Here is a 25,295-nt window from a genome sequence, read left to right on the forward strand (position 1 = left end):
AATGGATATTTTGCTGATTTTGTGAATGAGTGAAGTTATACGAATTTGCCCTTTTTCTAGATTTTTTTTTTCCCTTCTTTTTTCCTCTTTTTCTTCCTCTTCTATGACACGACCATAGTTTCTACGGCGGACCAACTTCGGTGAAATTCTTTTTCTTTCTTTTTTTATACTTTCTTCCTCCTTCTCCAAGGCGAAAACTTCAACGAAAACCATGCACCAACTCTTATGGTGAAAGAGGAGAGCAGCTCCGACCACCTTCGACGAAATCAAAGTGCAAGAGAACAAAAGAGTGAGAAAAAACGTGAGAACAAGAGGAGAAGAGTAATCTATGAGTGAAAAAAAAGGAAGAGAGACGGTGGAAGTCAGATGGCCTTTTCTATGTGAGTTTGTTTTGATAATTTCATTTAAACTTAATATCAGGAAAGAGTAAAAAAAAACTAATTTTTAAAAAAGTTGGATAAATCTCTTCTTTTTTTTTTTTTTTTCAAATTTAGGTCATCCCTTGCTAAAGATGTGTGTGGAACTGCCCTGAGAGGAGGAAGAAAGAAAATGGTGGAAACAATGAAGATAATCATGGGAGATAAAATGGATTAGGGTTTTTATTTTATTTACTATTTGATTGTGGTAATTTTCAAAACACATTGATCAATTTTTTTTTTAAGGTTAAAGTATTTTTAGTCTTTTAAATATCCAATTTTAGTACATATATTTAAATACGATAATTTTTTTAAATAAACAATATTCTTTTAATAAGTTTGAAATCTTTATATAATTATAATTAGTTTTAAAATTGAATTCAATTTAAAAGAGATTTTTATTTATATTTAAACTGGAGGGTGGTTTAAGAAAGGAATTCAATTTCCCATGTAGAATTTCAGCTATATTGTCACTAAAATATTAGGTTAAATTTCAAATTTCAACTATTTTTATTTAGTTTGTGAATATGATTTATGTTATATATTTTGTATAATTGTTCTTGCTAGGAATTATTAGAAGAATCCTACCAACTTTTGCCAAGTTGAGTAGTGGAGTTATAAACTACACTCTTATTTAACCAAGAAATTTGTAGATTACACTATTTAAAAACATCAATTTTATACCTCATCAACTTCTTACATTGTAAATCTTTAGATTTCATAAATATTGCTTAGAGAGTAAAATAATCCACTTGCACTTTACTATTTTACTCTCTAACTTGCACTTTACTATTTTACTCTCTAAACAATATGTTGAAGTTCATGTTATAGAAGCTAAATAGAAACAAAGTAAAGGTGGTGATCAAATGATCGTTTTTCCAAAGTTCAACGTGAAATATATGCTACTCAAAATTATAACAATAATAATAATAATAATAACTTCGTATAAACATTTTGAAATTATTTAGGAAAAAATGACAATAGTATTGTTCCATTCAATGAACATTTTAATTAAAGGTTGTGTTTAATAAACGTTCCATCGTTTTATAAAACCATATTTCTTTGTACCTGCTGATTTTAATGAGATGTTTTTCAATAGATTGCTGTAAATTTTACTGTAAAAACATTGAGTGAACAAATCTACCCTATTCTCTCTATACATACCCCACCAATAAAATAATCCTTTTCTTAATATTCCAAGATACATACAGATCCACAGCATATCTGATCAAATATAAACCCTAAATTTGGCACCATAATCCATCTCTTTTGCTCTAGCTTTTCCAACAAGCACAACAAGAAGGCAAGGAAGAAAATGAAAGGAAAACGAAACATTTGGGAATGAGCTTGTGAAGTTACAATCAGTTTCCCGATTGGTGAAACAAAAATTGCACATAACGACAGACCGTTCTCCCAATGTTCCTCAAACTTCATTTTCCTTTTTCTTCTGTACTTCTACACAAGCTACAAGCCTAAAAGTATGCTACATTTCCCATTGCTCCATCTTTGCATTTCTCATTTTCGTGGCTAGCCCCTCTAATGCTGAAGTCTACATGCTTTCACAAGGTTTGAGCAACTTTTTCATACAAATCACGAGGCCAATTCCTATTTAAATTATTCGCAATGAAGTTCGCTATCTGCAAAAGTAAAAGAAATGGAACAAGAATCAGGAGCAGATTAACCTAAAAAATGTTGAGGTTTGCCAGCGTTGCATTAGAAACACGATTAAAGGGTGTTGTTCGCATACCTTGGCCCTCAAGGCACGAAGAGATCCATCAGAATCTGTCACATTATCCAGACATGTAAGTGCAACCTTCAAAAGATCCGGGACACAACCTTGAATGTGAGGAGATATGCTTTGAAACACATCAGAAGTCATATCAGGCCCTCGTGGATCCAATGGAAGAAATGGAATTCGAGCAATCTCCCTTAGAGCATCAAGATGATGACCCAATCTGGCCAACTTGTGGATTGAAAGAACTGCCTCGAGTTGTCTTAACACGGTCTGTTGCTCCATGACATATTCTCTTTCCTGAAGGCTGCATGTTACAACCCAATCAATTCGAGCGAACAACAGTTTCGCTCCCTAGTTTACATTTACAAATGTATTGTAGAACCCACCAGCCACCACTATAGGAAAAGTTCAATAGAAGAACAATGTTCTTGATGGCTCACAACATTTTTAGCATATCAAATAAGGGAGAAAAACTTCTTTTATGAATTCTATGATTCAAGATATCAAGATCTGCCTAATCAAAAAGAATAGTACCACCCGACCTCAAACAGTTCAAAAGTTTACAACACATTACTTGTAAATTAAAAGCATTAACTAAAATTGCTGTGTACACAAACGATTAAATAAATGAATGACCTGATTTCAGGATAATATTTGTACGTTTCCAAAATGTCATTGCCTGAATGAATAAGGCCAGCAGTCCGGCTCTCCCCATCCAGTCTACCACGTGACAGGGCACAGATTGCTTCAGAGAGACACCTGTTAATTGTATCCAGTGCCATGGAAAATGCCCCAACTCTTTTGTGGATCTCTATTGACTGGAAAGTAAAATGCAAATTTTAAAATGGTAACCAGTAAGAACGCAATGAAGGATAAGCCAACCAAATGATAAGGCACAATCATAAATAAGACAATTTCTCATAGATATTAAAGAAAAGAAAGAATAAGGAAACAGATATCACAGGAAAAGACACAAACTTAAAAAATTTTAAAGTTTATGGAACGCTTAGTAGGTAGGGTTTTATGATATTTGGTGTCTTGATCGTTGTTCCAAATCAATTTCCATTCATTAACTGATTTAAATATATAAAAGAAATGGAATTTTATCCAGTCTCATGCTTTACCCCTTATTGCTTCTCCTTGAAAAATCCCCTGGTGGCAAGCTTTAACCTTTTAAAAATTGGGATCAGTTAAATAAATTAGTTATGAATATGAACTGCAGACACGCTGCAACTGCCACCAAGTTTTAGAGACATTTTGAATTGTATGATAAGACAAATTATTACCTTGTCATAAAGCCCAGCTTCCTGACACTGTCGAGCAGCTTCAAGTAGAAATTGTTGCCTTGATTTCACGTCAGCCATAAATCGTCGTAATTCACCTTCTTCTCCAGCACCCCTTGCACCAAGCAAGAGATAGATACCTCCATCACGTAACAACAGCTCGGTAAGAAGTTGCTTCAGCATCAAAGTTCTCTGCCTCTGCTGATCCACACTACCCCTGCTAGACCATGACAACTCTCCACCGCCCAGTGCTGCAGCAGCCTGGGCATAGTACTCCAGTGCCATAGATAAATTCCCCATTCTTAAATAAAGAGAACCATACTGCCTGATTATGCTAGCTACCTCAGCATAAGCATCCATCACACCCATTTTTTGTCCAGCCCCCGTTCCTTCTGAAAGTACTCCATGGTCCGCAAGTACAATTGATATGTGGGCAGCATCAATATTTAATCCTTCCTCTCCTGTTTCCTTTGACAAATACAAGACTGCAGGCAGCAACTGGATACTTAAAAGCAGAACATATGGATATACCAGGGGGTCTTTTCCATTTTTTGTATAATATGACGGTTCAAATTTATTGAGGTAAAACTGCAGATCATCCAAAGTGTAAGGTACCGAGCCTTCATTCAGAACAATAGATGAAGATTCCCCATGGCCATTACGTACAGCTGACAACTGAAACCATAGAAAATCCTCTATCGTATTGAACAGCGTTGGAAGATCTCTCAACAAACGGTCAATTTGCCGGCGAGAACCTGAAATAATAGCATATAACAACAACTTTTTCTTATCATATGCAGCTCGGCCCATTCTATCTCCCATTCTTAACAACTTTTCACATTCTTCTGTTGCAACACTTGCTATCTCCACTGGTACCATGCCCCCAGTATTAATCCACTCTGTAAGCTGTTAAGGGGAAAAAAAGTAGTGACTTAAGGTTGAATATGGCATGAGTTACATTTACAAACAATTTAAAAAAATTTACCAGAGGGGCAAACTGATTTGAAGCACGAGATGACAGCGCAATGTTTCTGGCCTCGTCATAATATCCAGTTCTCAAGCAAAAGTAAATCTGTTTGAAATGAAAATACAACTTAGGACAAAATTCAAGCAAAATGAAGGATCCATTGCATTTGGTTGGTGATCTGAAAACACGAATCCAAAACAATGAACTAAACTCAGTTGCATTCCATGCTTTCATTATCTTTTAATTTTTTTGGTAATAAATTAAAATTTTGAATCTTGTCTTGATTTCAAAAGGGGTTAAAAATGGTGTTTGGAATTTTTTTTAAAATGAAATAAATTTTTTTGATATAATGAAAATAGGCTAATGCTCAAAACACGAGTAAATAAAATATTCAAAAGAAGACATAGAAATGCTAAAAGCCATAAGATAACCATCCTGAAAACGATGACTAGGTAGAAATGATATATGCTTCCCTATTCAAATAAATATATCAGATAGAAAAGTTCACAAAAAGCTTAGAAAGAGAAACCAAGATGAGGCATTGATCCTTGCAGCTTCAAAACGATCCAACCATTGAATAGATTTCTCATGGAACACTCTTTGCTTTCTTTTTCCTTTTTTTTCCTTTTCAGATAAGAGACAATTTATTGATGTATGAAATTACAAAAGAGAAGGGGAAAGAAGCCCCAAACCAATGGAGTTACAGAAGACATCTCCAGTTGGTCAAAAGAGAATCAAAGCTATAAGAATGGAAAAGTCTAGACAATTTACACCAAGATATCACAGTGTTAAGCACATGATCCAAAAAACTTCTGTAGTGTTGTGCTTCGTCGTTGAAGAGATGGCTATTCCGTTCGAGCCATACTGACCACAAAAAGGCTCTAATGAACTTTTTCCAAAGGAGACCCTTTCTACCCTTGAATGGATAATCCTCAATCACTAGGGAGAGGAATTGAGTAATATCCATTGGAAAGACCACATACCAATTGAAAGCATGAAGGATGTGGTTCCAAAATCTCTTGGTAAATGGGCAAAATCTATTAGTAAACGGGCAGAATATGGAACACCCTTTGGTTTCTTTCAAACCAAATTTCAGCAAGTAGAGCTCTGACAGCATTGGTCCATAATAATTGAGTGTGGGTTTCAAAAGTTTGGTTAAGATGATGTTTGGTAATAAATTCAAAAATGAAATATCAATTTCAGAATTTAATAATTCTGTGTTTGGTAATGTATTCACTGGAAACTTAATGCATTAAATTTAAGAATGGTTGAAAAAGGGAAAATAATATTTATTTATTCCCAAGTTTTCACAGCTCAACAGCAGCAGTAGTTCTACCCCTTCTACCATTTGTCAACACCCCCCCTCTTCTCATTTTAATAGTTCAAATTAAAGGAGGGAAAAAAACAAGAGAGACGATAACCCCTTTCTCCCCCACCCTAGTTCTCTCTTCCTCTTCCGGCCAATAAAATAGGATAAAATCATTGACAAATATAACTTAAAAAATACTCTAGAAGTTGATGCTAATCTTTTCCCAGCTTCAATTATTTATTCAAAGATAGAAGCATTCCATAGATGAAGGAGACGTAAAAAATGTAAGAATGTAAAGGGAAGAGGGATGGCAACATATGAGGGAAGAAAGCTGAGAAACAGAAGAGAGAAGGAAACGATGTTTATGTTCAAACTTTTTTATGGAAACTACCGTCCTTCAAAATGGCATCCTGTCTTTCCTAATTTTAGGATTATGAATCTGAAAACAACAGGTGTTTAGAGATTTTGGGTTAAAAATTTAAACATGTTCCAATTTCCAAAAACAATTTTCATGTGTTTTGGCCCACCAAACACATGAAAAATGTTTGCCAATGGATTACGAAAAAAATCCTCCAATTGGTCATATGATTAAATAAACTATAATTACAAAAGGAGGAGATCAATTTACATCAATGTAGAGATAAGTAATAGAAGGAGCCATTGTAGTTCTGTTCAAGCCATGAGACCATAGGTAAGCTCGAAGAAATTCAGCCATCAATTTCATTTGCAATAAGAGAACTATCCAAATTTGTCTTCCTTCAACAAAAGTTGTTTGGAACTCAAAGATGGTGTATGGGAGAGTAACTTCAAATCTTTTTGATAGGACACTTTCCAAAATCTTGATAGGGAAAAACTCATGGACATTTTGGCTTCTTTCTTCTCAAGAATAAGGCAAAAGTAGGTCTTATTTAGATTAGCATTTCTTTATTAAAACTAAGCTTTCATTAGGATAAAATGAAAGAATATAGAATACAAGGGGCATACAAAAGAACCAACCCCAGAATGAGCTAGCCCCAATAATATGCAAATGCAACTGAAATATGAACCATATGACAAATTTTGTTATCTGAGTTGTGGTTTGAAAGAAATCAAAGAGCTTTTCATAAAAAAAATCTCTTTCTTGGTATGATCAGTTTGGTTCTTCTCGTCTAAAGGCATCTTAATGGTGTTCTATTTCTAAAAGCTATGCCGGAAATGCTATTCGGGATATTTGTCTCAACTAGAATATTTTTATGATGCTCTCATAATTCTGTTATGTTTGGTTGTTTATTTCACATTCTATTATGATTTTGTACTCCTTTTGTTCTTGTATTTTTTATGATTGAAGTCTCTTTTCATCCTATCAATGAAAAGTGATTGTTCAAAAAAAAAAATGAACATCCACATTTGCTGCTAAATGTATTAATGTAAATACTTCTTTTTTCTCAATGAGAAACATATCTATGTGAATACTTCTAAAATTCAAAAAGGCATTAACCTGTTGCCAAGTAGTATCAACAGGAGGCTGTCTACGTGCATCATTGGCATCAAAATCTAGCACTCCATAGTCTCTCAAGCGAATCTGCAAATAACAAGAATGTAAAACTGAAGTGCATGATGAGATATAGTATTTCAACCATTTTTAATTTTTTGAACACGTGTCAAACAAACCCGAAGGAAGGCCCGAACTCTTTGCAGATTTCCAACAACGCCACCAAGGGCTGCCTATAAGGAAATAGAGATGACTTCAACATACGAGTCATGTAAAAATTAATGGCAACTATAATATTTTGAGCATAAAAGTACAAATATAAAAACTACTATATAAGCATAAATTAACAAGTGTAGGATTTTAGTTTATAAAAGGAAAAACATGGAACCTTCCAATCTTATAAATTTTAAAATAAATAAATGAATGAATAAAAAAGAGAGAGAGAGAGGAGAAGAACAAGAAGGAGAGAGAAGTTAATCTGGAGACCATCTACCCAATTCTATTAGTTTTGACATCGAATGGAAGCCCATTAAAAATTTGGACCTAAATGCAAGTAGTAAATACTGAACAATTAAATACAGCCTCTCAATAGTTACAATTTAAATTTTCTTGTATCTAATTGGAAAAATATTTTGTAATCCCGTTTATGGGCTCATTTTGTACTCTTTGGAGATCTCATTCATCAATGAAATAGTTTTATTAAAATAGGGAAAGAAGACAACACAAGGAGTTTACGTGGAAAACCCTAATTCAGGGAAGAAAAACCACGGTAGAAAAGAACTTATTATTTTTATGTCTTGTTTACAATAGACCCAACCTTAGATATAAATAGAATAATGTGAAATCCTAATTTAGCAAATATAGTAAAAAGACAAAAATGCCCTTAGGGCTAATTTAACGTATTTCAACACTCCCCCTCAAGTTGGGGCATAGATATCGGCAAAGCCCAACTTGCTAATACAAGCTTCAAACGTCTGTCTCGATAACCCTTTCGTAAAAACATCGGCAATCTGTTGGACTGAAGGTACATAGGGAATACAAATAGCTCTGCGGTCTAACTTTTCTTTAATAAAGTGCCTATCAATTTCAACATGTTTGGTTCTATCATGTTGTAGGGGATTATTTGCAATACTGATGGCAGCATTATTATCACAATACAGCTTCATAGGCCCAGGACTACTCTCGTGAAGATCAGATAAAACCTTCTGCAACCAGACTTCTTCACACTCCCAGATTCATAGCTCTATACTCTGCCTCAGCACTACTTCTGGCCACTACACCCTGTTTTTTACTCCGCCAAGTTACCAAATTTCCCCATACAAAGGTACAGTACCCTGAGGTTGACCTTCTATCAATCACAGATCCGGCCCAATCTGAGTCAGTATATGCCTCGATGCTTCGTGTGTCATGTTTCCTGAATACCAAGCCCTTCCCAGGGGTGGACTTTAAATATCTCAAAATTCGAGTCACAGCTTCCATGTGCTCCTCATATGGACTCTGCATGAACTGACTTACTACACTCACAGCATAAGAGATGTCGGGTCTAGTATGAGACAAGTAAATCAGTTTTCCTACTAGGCGTTAATACCTCTCCTTATTCACAGGAACTCCTTCCGAAACATTTTTCAGTTTGCTATTGACCTCAATAGGAGTGTCAATAGGTTTGCATCCGGTCATTCCTGTTTCTTTTAACAAGTCCATAGTGTACTTCCGCTGAGAAACAAATATTCCTGCTTTTGGTCTTGCCACTTCCATCCCTAGAAAATACCTTAAACTACCAAGATCCTTAATTTCAAATTCACTTGCCATCCTTTGTTTTAGCTTAGCAATTTCTGCCGTATCATCCCCTGATAGGATGATGTCATCAACATACACTACCAACACAGCAATCTTTCCTAAGGGTGATTTTTTGGTAAACAAGGTATGATCAGAATGCCCCTGAACAAACCCTTGGGACTTAACAAACACGATGAACCTGTCAAACCACGCCCTAGGAGACTGCTTCAACCCATATAAAGACTTCTTGAGTTTGCAAACATGATTCCCAAACTTAGCTTCAAAACCTGGAGGTGAACTCATATAAACTTCCTCTTCCAACTCACCATTTAGGAATACGTTCTTTACATCTAGTTGATGTAGGGGCCAATCTTTATTCACGGCGACAGACAGAAGAACACGAATCGTGTTTAACTTAGCCACTGGGGAAAAAGTTTCTGAATAATCAATCCCATACGTCTGGGTGAATCCTTTAGCAACTAACCTGGCTTTATACCTCTCAAGTGTTCCGTCAGACTTATACTTCACTGTGAACACCCATTTGCAACCAACTGTTTTGTGACCTCTAGGGAGAGCTACTAACTCCCAAGTTTTATTTGCCTCAAGAGCTCTCATTTCCTCCATTACTGCTGCTTTTCACTCGGGAACTTCCATGGCCGCATGTACACTGGTAGGTATTGTTAGAGCATCTAGCTGAGTAGTAAAAGCCTTAAAAACAGGAGATAAGTTACTATAGGTCAGAAAGCTATGCAAAGGGTATTTTGTACATGACCTGGTTCCCTTTCTCAGAGCAATTGGCATATCCAGAGTGGTATCATAGTTGTCAGTTTTCGTCTGTCCCTCTTCAGTATCGGACTTTTGAGACAATTCTGCATCCTCTTGAGGATCTTTCAGCATCTCATCCCTTCCTGAAATTTCAACCTTCTCTGAGCTCATTTCGTCATTTTCTATGTTCCCAGACTTTTCTTCAAGACTCTCCTTTGAAACAACGGGATCTTGAACTTGTGCTGGTTCTGACTCTTGGACACTTTCCGATGGAACACCAGAGGTTTCCTGAATTTCCTTTCTGAGATTCCTCCTATAATATGTTATCCAGGGCACTTGTTTAGTAGGAAGAACCGACACAGGAACAACAGGAGCAGAATTAGATTCAAGACTAGGTAGACTAGGTCCAGGAATATTGGGACTAAGCTCAGGTTCAAGAATATTCAGACTAGGCTCAAGGTTGAGGCTAATGGGTATGGAGTACATGGAATTGTTAGTCTCTTCATTCGTGGTCTCCCCCTGAAGATGACTAACGGGAAAGAACGGTTTGTCTTCAAGGAACGTGACATCCATAGTGACAAAATATTTTCTGGAAGATGGATGAAAGCATTTATAGCCTCGCTGATGAAGGGGATACCCGACAAACACACATGTTTTAGCTCGTGGAGCAAACTTAGTCCGGTGTGGACCATGAGTATGAACAAAGGCTGTACACCCAAACACACGAAGGGGAACCTCAGGAATAAGACGGGTAGACTGATAGGACTCTTTGAAGCACTCAAGAGGGGTTTGAAACTTTAGAACTCGTGAAGGCATTCTATTAATTAGATGAGCTGCGGTAAGAATCGCATCTCCCCACAGGTACGAAGGAAGAGACGCTGGAATTATCAAAGAACGAGCAACTTCAATAAGATGGCGATTTTTTCGTTCAGCTACCCCATTTTGTTGTGGAGTATATGCACACGAGTTTTGATGGATGATCCCTTTTGACACTAGGAATTCCTGGAAGGTATGGTTGACAAACTCACGACCATTGTCACTTCGGAGAATGGCAATCTTTGTGTTAAACTGTGTTAATACAGTGGTATAGAACTGTTTGAAGGTAGATAAAACCTCGGACTTATCAGCAAGGAGATATACCCATGTAAGTCGGGTATGGTCATCAATGAAAGTTACAAACCACCGTTTACCAGACAGGGTAGTGATGCTCGAGGGACCCCAAACATCACTGTGAACCAGATGGAAAGGTTGGGTAGGCTTATAGGGCTGAGAAACAAATGACACGTGAGGTTGTTTAGCACGTATACAGACATCACAAGATAATGAAGAAACATTCACATTATGGAATAAATGAGGAAACAAATACCGCATATATTGAAAACTAAGATGTCCAAGACGAAAATGCCACAATAAATAATCTGTTTCAGATATAGCAAACGAAGATAAAAGACTAGTCCTAAACAAGCTTCTGGAGGAAGCATCTGTAGAAAGGAAATATAGGCCTCTGTCATATCGGGCAGTGCCAATCGTCCTCCCCGAGCTCAAGTCCTGAAACAAAGCAGTATCTGGTGAGGAGACAACTCTACAGTTCAAATCTTTTGTTATTTTGCTTATTGATAATAAATTGTAAGAAATTTTGGGCACATGTAAGACATTTTGCAGAGTTAATCCTTGAAATGGTGACAGTCTGCCTTTTCCAGCAACAGGAACGAAAAACCCATCTGCAATTCGAATCCTCTCATTTCCAGCACTTGGATAGTATGAGAGAAACTGATCGGATGAACCAGTCAAGTGATCGGTTGCTCCTGAATCTAGAATCCATAACTCATTCCCCTCAGCAAGGAAACTAAAGGATTGAGGGTTACCTGATTGAGCAACTGTTCCGATTCCTACGGTATCTGAATCACCAGGATTAGTCACTGGAAGCTGTGTCTGAGGTTGTGCAGCCCCCTCAACTGATTCACCCACTAGAGCACGCCCAGATTTCGACTTGTCATTCGGAGGGCGACGTTTACCATTTGGAGGGCGACCATGCAATTTCCAGCACTGATCCTTCGTGTGCCACTGTTTTTTACAATGCTCACAAACTAGGGGTGTTTTACTATTCTGCTTGTCACCATCAGCTCCAGCGGACTTCACCCCGAAGGCAGCTGACTCTATAGTGGTAACATTTGGCCCGTTCATTGCACTCGATCTATCTTCTTCCAATCTAACCTCTGAACATACCTCCATGAGAGACGGAATTGGTTCTGCCCTAGTATTTTACTGCGAACTGTATCAAATTTGGGGTGTAGCCCGGCAAGAAAATCATACACACGCTCAACCTCTTCTATCTTGGAGTATTGAATTCCATCTTGTGGGCAGGTCCAGATGATCTCCCGACATAGATCCATTTCTTGCCATAACAATGACATCTTGCTGAAGTATGACGTTACATCCATGCTCCCTTGTTTGCATTCGTGAACCTGTTTACGTAAGGTATACAGGCGGGATGCGTTCTGACGCCTCGAATATAACCTTCGGACTGCATCCCAAATATCTCGGGCAGTGGCTGAATAGAGTAAGGGTTTCCCGATTTGTGGTTCCATACTACTAATTAACATTGAGCGGAGCAAAGAATTCTCTGCCTTCCAGACACACTCTTGAGGATCCCCAGGATTTGATCGTGGTATCTCTCCAGTTAAATATCCAAACTTATGGCGTCCCTCAAGAACCATTTTAATGGTTTGGGAGCAAGAGAAGTAATTTTGCCCATTCAACTTCTCTCCCGTGATCATTCCTGCAGAATTTCCAATTGTTCCAGATAAAAGATTAGAAGTTGGAGTAGGAAACATTGATACCGGATTTTCTGAATACATCGGGGAAGAATCATGGCCATTCAATCAGGCTCCCAGGGCAACCATCTGTTGCTGAAGACTAGCTAATTGTTGTTGGAGTTCCGAATGAGATTCAGATCTGGAATTTTTCTATCTAAATACCATGGGATTTTCTTCAATGGACTCACCCATTCGAAACTAGGGCTGAACTGGATATACATGAGGAAGAGGCTGTCCACCATGATACTATGAAGAAGCTACTGCCGGAAGTCCACCAGCGGCAAAGTTCGGCAACCCGTGACCGGCGCTGCTCCCAGACGGCTGTGATGGTGGGTAACGGACGAATGGCTCGACGATCTGCTGCGAAGCGGAAGAAATCGCGCCGATCTGACCCGACCCAGCAGCTGGAACAAGCCCATGACCGTCTGGTGTAGATGCGATTCTGTGCGACGCCGAGATACCTACCGGCTGTAGATCGATCGCGTGCGCCGGCTGGAGAACGTGCGAGGCTGAGACGGTTGTGTGCGAAGCTGAGGGTCCGATTGGTTGTGACCCGATCGCGTGCGCCGACTGGAAGGCGTGACCTTCCACCACCACCTGCTGTTCAGCTGGAAGGATCCGATCGGTGGTGTTCAGTTGGAACGGCTAAGACTGGAAGCTAATCGGCGCGCCAGCTGGAGCAATCCCACCACCTGCTGTTCGGCTCACCAGCTGGATCTGTTCGGCTGAGCCACCTGGGATGATGGTTCGGAGATAGCAGTCAACCGCTGCTTGAATCACAGCCTCATTATTCAGCGTACCTTCACCTATCAAGTTTGATGACTGAGTTTCTTCTACCGGGGCTAGGGTTTCATCACCTTACTCTGATACCATATTGAAATAAGGAAAGAAGACAACACAAGGAGTTTACGTGGAAAACCCTAATTCAGGGAAGAAAAACCACAGTAGAAAAGAACTTATTATTTTTATGTCTTGTTTACAATAGACCCAACCTTAGATATAAATAGAATAATGTGAAACCCTAATTTAGCAAATATAGTAAAAAGACAAAAATTCCCTTAGGGCTAATTTAACGTATTTCAACAAGTTTCTTATCCAAAAATAAATAAAAATAAAATTCAGGGGAGTTGTCTTTCATTTGCTGGACTTCTTTGTTGGCTTTTAAGTTGCCATCTTTGATCTTCCTCATCAAAATGGAAAGCTTTGGCCGTACTCTCTTGCCTTTGGTTTTCTTTAAGAAGATGAGTCATGAGGGCAAAAGCAGAGACAAAGCAGGAAGTAGCTGATTAAGACCCTGCAGAAGATCTTGCTAGGTACCATGGGTTCTGCAAAATACTGCACCAGCAAAACACTTGAAGGACTATGTGATGACTACAAGCTCCGAGAGGAGTTTAACTTCATTTGGAATACTCCATTTTAATAGCGTATATCCTTGCCCAGTCTCCCCAAGATGCTTCTTACCCCATTGGCATGCAGTCAATGAGGTGCACCACACTGAGATCATAGCAAGCAATGCTCCTTTATGTTTATCCTAGCAAGACACTCAATTGTCTTTTTCCAGTCAAGTTTCAACCAAATCCATCAACTTCAGCCCCTCATTTCCCTTTCTCCGGGCTAACATTTTTTTTCTTTTCTAATCGTTTCTCCATATTGTTTCCTATCAAATTTTTGGCCTCCAGTCTCCCTAGACACTTTTCCTTCTCATTCCTCCTTTTTTTTCTCTTTTTTACATTTTCCTCTTTCATTTGCATCTTGCAGTTTCATTGAATTCCAGTTCCTCTTCTCCTCCCCATTGTGTTTCCTTTCTAATTTCAGTCTCTGAAACTCCCACTCTCACCCTCTCCCTCTCTCACACAGAAACAAAAAGTAAACAACAAAAGCCAACAACTAAATAGACCCTTTTCAAAATCTCAACACTCGGCCCCATCTTTCTTTCTAGTATTTTGGGCCTTTGGCAATGCTTGGGCTTAGTTCTCACTGACTTTCTATCAGTAATCCCTTTTAGATCACAATTACCACTAACAAGTAGCAATTTTAACTTTTCCACGTCTCAAATTTAGATGAATTAGTATCAAAGTTCAATGTTGTAACATTCTAAAGAACTTCCATCATCTTCCTAGCTTTTATTTAAAAAGGAAACAAAACATTTCATTGATAAAGAAAATGACTAATCATGAAAAATAAAATCAATCCCGAACAAATGTGAAGAGGCTTAAACCCAAGTTGAAGCAAAACGTCTTGGTGCAATTTGGGGAAGCAAAAATCACCTAAAAAAACCATTAATGTAGAATCTTCTATTTTTTATAAATGAAAACAACTTTCATTGAGAAAAAATGAAAGAATACACGGACCGTAAAAAAAAAAAACCCACAAAAAAGAGGGAGTTCAAGGGACTCCAACTAAGAGAAATAGTGTCTAAAGAATAGTTACAAAAAGTCCTCAAAATCGAAGCCCACAAAGAGACGTGGAAGTGAACAAGGGACCAAATCTCCCTAGGGTCTCTAACCACACACCTAAACATCCAGCTTCCCACAAGACCCATAAAGCCGGCACACACCCCCGCCAACCATAAAAACGGCTCTTCTCCCCAAAAGGCGGATTGAGAAGGAACTCTTCGATCATATCACTAGCACCTCTGTGACGAACATACATCATACCAAACATCTGGAGGAAGAAATCTCAAAAACTACTCATAAAATCACAATGACAGAGAGTATGGTCCAAGTCTTCCTCCGCCTTCCGACAAAGAATACAAACAGAAAGGCCCCACAAGCGAAGGTATCTTCCTCACAAGCCAATCCAACATGATGTAGAATCTTCTAAATAGCCGTAATAATGAGAATGAAGAAGACTAACAACTTACTCCTAAGATACAAATATGACATAGGAAACCTTGGGAGATTTCATAAGTGAAGTGACCAAAGAAAAGAGATTTAAGGAAAATTTCAAAAACACTTTACCCTTTAGAAAGGAACCGTCACAAGGCAATTGGATGGTTGAGAAATTTAAAAGGCCAACCTTAATTGATCCATTAAGACGAAGCCATGCCTAGAATCACCAATAAACGACTCTTAACCACCACTGCCTAAACCAATGAATTAGAATTAAATGCTTCAACTCTCGAGAAAAACACTACCAAGCATCAAGATCTGATTACAAGCAGAATCCACCATCGTGTTGGAGATGGAGTATCCACCTTATTTTGGACCGATCCTTGGATATCTAGGCCTCCTTTAGCCACTTGATATCCCATCTAGGCCATCTTTTTGGATAAGAGACAATCACATTGATTAAATGAAACATCCAAAGATATCCAATGGTACAAAAGTGACCATTCAAAGGGTATATAAAAGATATTTCCAATTTCCAATTAGGAAAAAAGATTATGGTTTTACATAACATGTATATATACACTAAAAAGAAGCATTAAAGATTGAGGAGTCATTAATGTCCATTGTAGTCTTGTATCTCTCCCGGAAGATTCTAGCAATTATTTTGCCTCATATCTTCCACGAACCCGTTGAAGTTGTGCAAATCTATAAGTGTCTTTGGTAGCTTTCGAAGGTAGATCCACGAACACTAAACAGAGCCAACTTTGTGTGTCATTTGGGGGAGCCACACACCAATTGAAAGAGTAAAAATTTCCAACCAAGTCCCAGTAACGAAGGGACAATTGAAGAACAAGTGTAAGACGGATTCATTAATGGATTGGCATAGGCAGCACCAAGATGGAGTAACTTTGTGCCAAGGACAACGCTTATGTAGTCAATCCATAGTATTAAGGTAAGGGTTTGTGATTTTCCACAACAAGAATTTAACACATTTTGGATAGGGCTCGCCAGCAATACATTAAATGTTTCTAAACCACCAGCAACTCTTCATGCATGCAACCTAATAAATGAGAAACCTTTCCCCAAAGATTCTCCATTAATAGATTAAACTCCCACCAAGCCCCTTCAATTTAAAATTATTCCTCATCTCCAACTGCAAAAAAGATAATACATCAAGGAAAATCTCAACCCAACTTTACTGATTGTGCATGTTGATTTGATATTTTCTGCACTGATAGGTTCCACAGCCAGATCTGGTTTTCTTAAAGAACTTATAGCTTAATGGACAGTGAATGTTCTATCCATCAAATTTGCTCCCTTTGCACTTTGATGAAAAATAATGAAATTTACCATTTCACTCTTATTTTACCCCACCTCCATAACCATAATCACTCACCAACTGAAACGGAAAAAAATCTCAACACAGCAACTAAATGTGATGTTTGCAGTTTATGTGTGGAAATTGTTGACCTAAATGCACATCTTTTGTGGATTAATGCAGTCCTTCTAAGTTATGAATGGAAAGAAATCAACATACCTTTCAGGGATCTTCTCATTCACGTTATGATTGTTTTGAATCAGCCCATTCAAAGACCTCTTCATGGTGGTCTATCTCCAAAAGCTTCAACTCATTAATTGGAGTCCGGAGAGTTTTATTGTTCCTTTTTAGTTACACTTGTTGGCATTGATATGTTTAGTTTGTTCTCTCGTATCTTTTCGTAACTTTTGTTTTGTGGTTCCTTTAAGATTTTGTATTTTGGAGAATTATTCTCTCTTCATTTCCTTAATGATAAGTGTGGTATCCTTTTCAAAAGAATGTTAGGTCACTAACTAGATACTCCTACATTTCTAATTCAAGATGTCATTTGTTCATGGGAGATAAAATTTTTGGTACATTCCTCACCTCATCAGTTTTCTTTGTTAAAATGAGTGTGCTCATTCCAAACAAATTAGTAGTAAACGGAATTATACTAGAAAAAAGCAATACCTGTGCAGGATGGCTTTGTATTGTATCCATTATATATTTCTCGTGACCCCACTCTAGATGGCGCCTTGCCCCAAGTATTAATGACATCTTTTTTGAAACATTTCGGTTGGAAGTTGAGTCCTCACCCATTAATGTCTATCATTTAAAAATAAATAAATCTCAACAATTTATCAAATCATAAAGAAATGAGAGGTCAGAGAAGATGCTTGCGTATTCATAATTAAGATCAATTAAAGAAGGGATTACTAACTTGAATAAGATGCCAAATCTTTTGCATGTTAACTGACTTCCCAGCAGATGCGTGGAGATTTAAACTTTCATAAGCACCTTTGAAAGCTACAGCAGGCTAATAGTGGAGAACAAATAGTAAAAATCACATATTAAATATGTATGCACCATTCATTTAAATGGTTGACACTGAACAAATTATTAAAGCCAAGAAAATGCATCAAAGCTGGCCTTACACCAGCGCACGTTCTCACAAGTTATAATGTGTGAAATGCTAAAGATGGCCGAAAGACAGACCATAAATTTCATTAATGAAAACAATAATCGAAATGAACTAAATTGGTCATTTCAAGTTCAAAGGAAAATAAAGAACCAGCTCATACTTTAAATGGTAATCCACGTTCCCTTGCATCGTTCATTTTCTTCACTACTTCAGCATATGTTGATGCCTTTTTCTCCATAATAGGCTTGTTGGCTAGAGACACAGACTCCAGGCTGGGTAAACCAGATGAAACATGTGGGCTGGATACAAAGGACGCCATTTGACCCGTCTTTGAAGCCCCACTCTTATCATCAATAATATTAGTCCTGGGTAGTGTAGATATTCGGCTTAAACTCTGAAGGAAATCACGTTTTTCCTTTTTCCAATCCTCCTGTCATACATTTGATTCCATAAAAATTCAGAAACAAATGCACGATTAGTAAAGAATTAGCCCACCAGATGTTCACTATTCTACAGAAACGAGGTCTCTTTACTATCAGTTTAAGTAGCTAAAGCATGATGAATTACTATCGACAAAACAGCGTTCAACTTACGTATGACCATCATTTTAATTTAATCTCAAAAAGAGGAGGCTATAAGAATCTCCAGGACAAATATAAGAAACTAAACATCTATAATGTGAATGGAAAAGCACAAATTTTTCCATAGTTAACTATGGAAGTTTTTGAACGGTAGCCACAACAAGAACCAGTGCCACCATGAAAAGAATAAAGATACTCATCAACTATAACATTAATAGGGAAACCGAAAAGGCAAAACAAAATACATCAGGTATCTCTTTGAAGCTCAACCTCAAATGCAAAAACATGAATGCCCAACTCTTTTCTGAAACATTCAGAAATAGTTCCAATCAGAAGCCTATTCTACCACTTGACTTTTCACATGTTAATATCAAACACACAGCAAAAATGATGAGAAGAATATGGAAGAAAACAATAATTAAAGTAAAATGTTTGCGTACTATGCTTATAATATTAAAGGAAAGGTATTTGGGGAAAAAGATTTACCCTCTCAAAATAACGAGCCATACTAACCTCTAAAACTTTCATCATGTAATCATTAAAACTTCTAACATTGTCCTTCTGTGCCTCCTGTATGGCCGAGATCATTGCCATTTCATGAACCTAAGATGAATGCAAAAAAAAACACAAAGATCAGACATATCAACATTAATGACTTTCCTGGATAAAATGTGAAGATAGCATCAGAAAAGTTGGAATTTTTTCCATAATAATAATAATGGAATTGTCCGGCTGTAAAATAAATAACATGAAGGAAAAAAAACCAAGCAGATTGGTTTTTTAGAGCTTATATTCTAAAATTAAGACAAAAAAAAAACATGATTTTCAACACCAAATTACAATGTTCCTAAGAAATTTATTTTAAAAAAAGTCATAAAAGTGTTTCTTAGAACTCAAAGGCACAGTTGTGCCACCTACCGAACAGAGATTTTGTTCGTATGTTTCTATGAATTCATTTAAAATAGACAGGAGACTTATATTTTTCCTGTGAAAATCATTCCCAAAAAACAACTATGAAGTGTTTCAATTAAACTTGAAGTATCAAATTATAATAAAAGGCATGTCTAACAAGTCCAAGAACTACAAAGACACAATACATAAATGTATGAATAACCAAATTAGTAACAACATAACACGTATACGAATAAACAAATTTCAGCAAGATCCTCTATCAAAAAGAAGTATGAAATAGATATTTCAGCCAACATTGCACAAATAAGCCAACAGCTTCTTGAGTCAAATTGTACAAAAGATACCTGTTGCAAGTATTCTTCAATACTTGTTGCCTCAGCAGGAAACACGTCCTCAAATGTAGTCTTCAAAAGAAGAAATAAACAGGAACATAAAAGATTAGAGAGCAAGAGAATACCAGAATAAAAAATTGCAATGTAAATTATATCAGGACAGCAAAGATATGCACAACTTCAAAAGAAAAGAAACACTTTTGGACTATATAGGTAAAAGCCGATATTCATTCAGCCATATTCTCCTTTGGACTGTAGAGGTAAAAGCCATTGTCACCCTCTTCAGAAGAAGACAAAAAAACTGACCTCATCAAAAGATTCCTGTGTTGCAGTTCAATTGAAAGAAACCGCCTTATTTTTATAGGCGAAGATAGATTCGTTTCCATGATTGACTTACACTCTCGTCTTCTCTATACCCAGGTCATTTCTCTATTGTCTCCCTCGTTCCTCCTTCCCTTCCTCCTCCCCATCCCGACCCTCACCTATGGCCAATAACCATCCTCCTTCCCTTTCCCCAACCAATGACAACAAAAAAGCCACATCCCAACTGGAACTACTCAAAGAGAGCAATCGCCATTAATTGGAAAACCTTCTTCATAGCTTTTGATGACCAATATAGAGGCCATAGAGCAAGAATAAATGAAAGTGGTTCTACGTCCTATTATACATTGTCCATCACCTCGAAATTGCTATTAAAGCTTGAGATATCCTTCAATCTCTTCCTTAAGGAACCTTGCTCCTTCAAGTTTTTCAAAGAACTAAGTACCGAAGATTACATTATTTGGGTGGAGATACTAAGGGGAAAAAATAGGGTTATTACGTGAAGGTCAACCAACTTGATAACAATGGTCCAAAGTGCAGATTTCTCATCCCATTAAGTTTGAAGAAAGAAGGATGGTTCTCTTTTTACTCTCTCTTATCAAACTACCAAGATGAAGCATACGAACAAAAGGAATAGGCCCACAAGTTGGTTTTGCAAGCAACCGCTCCTTATATGGATTGTGTTAAGAGGAGCAATAACCCAAGAACTTCATCAAACAATCAGGAGGAGGGAGTGACAAAGAGTTCAAACCAACCTACCATCAAAGCGCCCTTACGAATCGAAAGGCCCCACAATCGATCTCCACCCAACTACCCTCCATTGTTTGCTTTAATTGGGATGAAACTTTAATAGTTGAATGCCTCACATCAGATAAAGCACAACTTGGGACTGTGGCACAATGTCACGTGGAGTTTGGATTTCATAAGGCATCTAAAAGATGAATAGATTATGGAATAGGCCTCTCTTTCATTTCCTAAATTTGATTAATTTAAGAGAAACAAAAGACTTGTGGTGATGGCCACTTGACCCATTCAAAAAGTTTACCGTCAGCTCTTTGATAGAGGATGCTTCTTGCTTGGTAGGTCTTAACAAAAATCCTCTTTTCAGGGTCATTTGGAAAGGCTCACTTCCAAATAAGATGAAGACCATTTTCTGTTTGCTGCTCTGTTGCTAGAAAGTTATGGATTTCTGTTTACTGCTCTGTTGCTAGAAAGTTATGGATTATCATGCTGATGGATTTTGATTGGAAGGTTATGATGCCAGGAATATACGAGATTCTTTTTGCTCTCGACTTCATGGGACACCTATCCAAAGGAAAGAAGAAGATTTTATGTCTAGCCATCATTTTAGGCTTTCTTTGGAACCTTTGGGGGAAACGAAACAACTGAATATTCAATGCTAAGTACACACACATCGATGACATCTAGCTCATCACCTTTCTACCTTAGTTGGTACTTGGAGGTCATTTTTGTAAACCACCTTTAGCGGTTGGGGTATTACCTTCATTTTGTATATTTCATGTATCTATGAAATCTGTTGTTTCCTCCTCAAAGAACAAAAAACAAAAAATATAATACTAATAACCGCTTTCCTTTCTCGATAATGTCATTATTTTTGTTGCTTCTAGGTAAAGACTTAGTAATTCCTTTTGTAATTATTCTATTTATAATAGTTCGACTTATGGAGAATTGTCTTGCAACCCCATTTGTTGTGGGTGAGACTTCCTCCCCCTTTCTATATATTTCATTATAATAATGAAAGGTCTATTTCTTCTTTTATACACATCATAAAGAAAGGTTATTTACAATTGAGAACATTGAAAAGCTCTTCACCTTTAGTTCAAAAGACTTCAAATCTCGAGCAAGTTGCTCTGCATTTATTCCCTCACGTGCAAGTAACCTACAAACAGCTCATTAAAAGATAATGCTAACTGCACATCATATGTATGCCATACCAATTACAAAGATCCATTGGGAATAAGACTTGATTGCATACAAATACAGGTAAAAAGATTCAGAATAGTAAAATGCGTTCTCTTCTTGGTTGCTAAAGAGACAGTGCAGTAACAGAAAATCAGAATTGAAGAGGTGAACATTTGAAGCAGGAATAGAACTACCTTGTAGCAGCAATAGATTGTGTAGGCGCCTCAGTTCTCAGGGTCTTTGCCTTGAGCTTTTTAGATAACACTTCTAACTGATCTAAGTTCCTCTGAAACAATCACACGTCATGAAACTCAGAGATAAGAACAGGGACGTCATGTGGAGACAATAACTTAGAGATTTTGTTTCTTGGTCATTCTTCTTGTGTTCTTTTTATTTGAGAATTAGAAAACATCATGCTTTCTGAATCTTTTCTTCCCTCTTTGTCGACTGTTACTTAATATTTTTAATTCAACCATTGTGAATTCTTCTTCTTTTTTTTTTCCGGTTAGGGTGGATGTAGCACGGGTTTACGAAGAGAACACAGTTAAGAAAGTCTCAACCCTCTTGTTACCTTCAATGTTGGTTTTTTTATGAATACCCATTTTCACTGCTTTGAATTGAACAAAACAGTAGTAATCATGTCCACTGCCTTTAAGAGTTTAATCCATTGACCAGACAATTAGACTTGTTCATTCCAGTTAGAGGTGAAAATTTTGAAAATGCAGGTACATAATTAAATTAGAAATCCTCAATTTCCAGCAGAATCTGAGCGAAGCAACCAAAGAGAAGCGGAGAGAGAGTATGAAACCTGGAGAGGAGGGAACTGGGCTGATGGAGCAGCTTGTTCGAGGAGCTTTGTAGAAGAGTGAAGCAGATCAGTCCAGCCACTCATGTCTTGATCGTTCGCCATGGCTCTCAAGTGGAGGCACCGGGAGAGTTGTGATGAGAGGCAAGGGCAATTGAGGCTAAATGGCCTAATGCCCTTAAGCGGGAGAGAAGCGGCCGCGGCACTGAACTGCTAAAAGAGAGGGGACCAAAGTGAATGAGAAGGTGGAGCAACGAGTGAGAGGAAGCTGAAAGGGTTTAAGGTTTTCGATGGTTTGTTAACAAAGAAAAGGAAATAAGAGTACGTAGGCGTGTTAATAATGGGCAGTGCGCTAGAAATGACAAAGGTTTTTCCACGAATTTGACTTCATTTGAAAATGTTCACAAATAATAAACACGAGAAAATAAAAGATTACAAAGGAACAAAATTCTCAACAAGACAATGTTATTGAGCAAAGAGTGAAATTGTTTAGGCTCGAGATGGTTAAAGTAGAGCATATTGCCCGAGGCTACCGTTCTGTTGGATTAATCATGTGGTTCATTGTTTTGCATACAATAGATGTCAGGGGTTAAGAACGATGAAAAAAAGTCTGTTTGTCAACGATTTTGGGGTCTTTTTCTTCAAATTTGAACTTCTTTAAAAGTATTGTCACATATACAGATTAGCAATAAGAAATGATTAGTCTCTTCGAGTTTCACAAATCACCTTGACAATTTAACGTTGAGTGATTTTTCCTCTTTGAAGTATGCCGCGGGGAGGAGGGAGTAGGAAAAAAATCTCAAAAACTACAATATGGATAGAGAATGCATCCTACGTCCCCATCTCTATTAGCCTCTTTTCGTATGTTTATTGTAATAATTTAATGTTATGTTATCTATTACTATTATATAAATATTATATTTAACTTCCAAATTTTATTATTTGGTCAAGATAATAAATATGTTTGAATTCGTGTAAAAAAATGATATGTTTTAATTCTAAATTTAGATAATATATATGAATAAATTGATAGATAACTATTTCTTTCTACTGTAAAATTTGAGTAATCTCTCCTTAAATTATTGTTGTCCATATAGAACTAATCATATAAAAAAATAACTAGGAATTTAACTAGTTGATTAATACTTTTTCATAATAATGATTTAAGTTGATTAACTTTAAAAAAAATCAAACGGAAAAAATTCTCCATTGAGTCGGGTCAGGGATTCCCCAATTTCATGGGGACAAAATAGCTAGGAATTTAACTATTTAATAAATACTCTGTCTGTGTGCCTGCATTATTTGGTCCGAATTCATATGTTTTGGTATCTGATGCAGTTTTGTTTAAACTTTTTTATTCAATAATTTTACCCATTTTTTGTTTGAATAAAATGTGAATTGCAATATGTAAAAATAATAATAATAATAATTCTTTCTTTCTTTATTTCTTTTTGGGCATTGTCCCATTACATTTATTGTAGAAATATGGTTAAATAAAATGAGAAACTAAAATGAAATCAAAACTTTTGATTCTAACTAATTTGTCTCCAAAAATTTCATTATTATCTTCTTCTTTTTCTTCTTCATATTGTTGCTCTATATTTTTACTATGTCGTGATTTTTTTTTAAATTAAATCTTCCTCATCATCGTAACAGCCGATGGATTTTCACCATAATTCTTCAACAGTTTCATTTTAATTTCCTCTAAATTTGGAGAATCATTAGAGAACAAATCTTTATTTTTCACTAATTATTGCTGGAAAATGTTTCAGGAAAAAAATGTTCATTTTATATTCTTTTTTTGTTATATGTTACATACTTTTCAACTACGTACATACTTTCTGTCTAAATATTCTTAACACTCATTCGATATGTGAATTCATTACGTATAAATATCGAATTTAATGTAGACAAAATAATATTTTTTATATAATCAATAATCCTACAACATACTTTAATAGTCATTAGTCTTATAGTAGTCGGAAGTGGTTGTCGACGATGATTTTTGCTTGAGTTTGTAGTTAAAGGTGGTTGTCAATGAAGTTGGTCGTGAAGGTGTATTGGAGTTGGTTGTCAAAGTTTGTCATCAGAGGTGGTTTCTGAATCTCGAAGTTGATCGGGTGAAAGTGGTCGTAGAAGTTGATCATTGGAGATGATTTTCGCTAGAGATTATAGTAGGAGGTGACTATCGGAGCCCAAAGTTAGTTGCATGAAGGTGGTATTAGAGTTGATTATAGGAGTTTGTCGTCGAAGGTGGTTGTCGAAGCTTCGAGTTGGTCGTCGGAGTTGCTCGCTCAAAGGTGATCATCAAAGGTGGTTTTCATCGAAGTTTGTAGTCGGAGGTGGTTGCCGGAGCCTACAAAGGTGATTGTTGGAGTTAGTCATCGGAATTTACTGTCAAAGCCAATTGGTCGTTAGAGTTGGTAGCGTGAAGGTGATTGTCGGAGTTGGGTCATCGAAGGTGGTTGTTAGAGGCCAAAATTGGTTTTGAAGTTGATCGCCAAAGCTGTCATCGAAATGGTTGTCGGAATCCGGATTTCGTCATCGGAGTCGTCATCGAAGGTGGTTATTGGAGCCCAAAGTTGGTCGCTTGTGTTGTCATCGGAAGTGGTTG

The 25,295-nt window shown here is 37.0% G+C and overlaps 1 protein-coding gene and 1 long non-coding RNA gene across 2 annotated transcripts; one reads left to right on the forward strand and one right to left on the reverse strand.

The window, feature by feature from the left end:
• Window positions 1–11: 11 nt before the first annotated feature.
• Window positions 12–2,631, forward strand: LOC150032976 (uncharacterized). The gene is made up of 2 exons (XR_016524520.1): window positions 12–380; window positions 495–2,631. It is a non-coding gene; the product is annotated as an uncharacterized LOC150032976 (long non-coding RNA).
• On the reverse strand, window positions 1,578–23,162 carry LOC120090312 (Nucleoporin interacting component (Nup93/Nic96-like) family protein). Its single transcript, XM_039047888.2, has 15 exons — window positions 22,685–23,162; window positions 22,071–22,162; window positions 21,787–21,853; window positions 19,645–19,704; window positions 18,902–18,991; window positions 17,968–18,237; window positions 17,607–17,702; window positions 17,357–17,491; window positions 7,361–7,414; window positions 7,188–7,271; window positions 4,420–4,506; window positions 3,438–4,340; window positions 2,788–2,969; window positions 2,164–2,455; window positions 1,578–2,053 (listed from the first exon to the last, which is right to left on the reverse strand). The coding sequence occupies exons 1-15, from the start codon at window positions 22,784–22,786 to the stop codon at window positions 1,976–1,978; spliced, it is 2,592 nt and encodes an 863-aa protein (XP_038903816.1). The 5' UTR covers window positions 22,787–23,162; the 3' UTR covers window positions 1,578–1,975.
• Between the last annotated feature and the right edge of the window lie 2,133 nt (window positions 23,163–25,295).

The sequence above is a fragment of the Benincasa hispida genome, chromosome 11 (assembly GCF_027475165.1).
Source record: "Benincasa hispida cultivar pf3 chromosome 11, pf3_genome.v1.1, whole genome shotgun sequence".
NCBI classification, from domain to species: domain Eukaryota; kingdom Viridiplantae; phylum Streptophyta; class Magnoliopsida; order Cucurbitales; family Cucurbitaceae; genus Benincasa; species Benincasa hispida.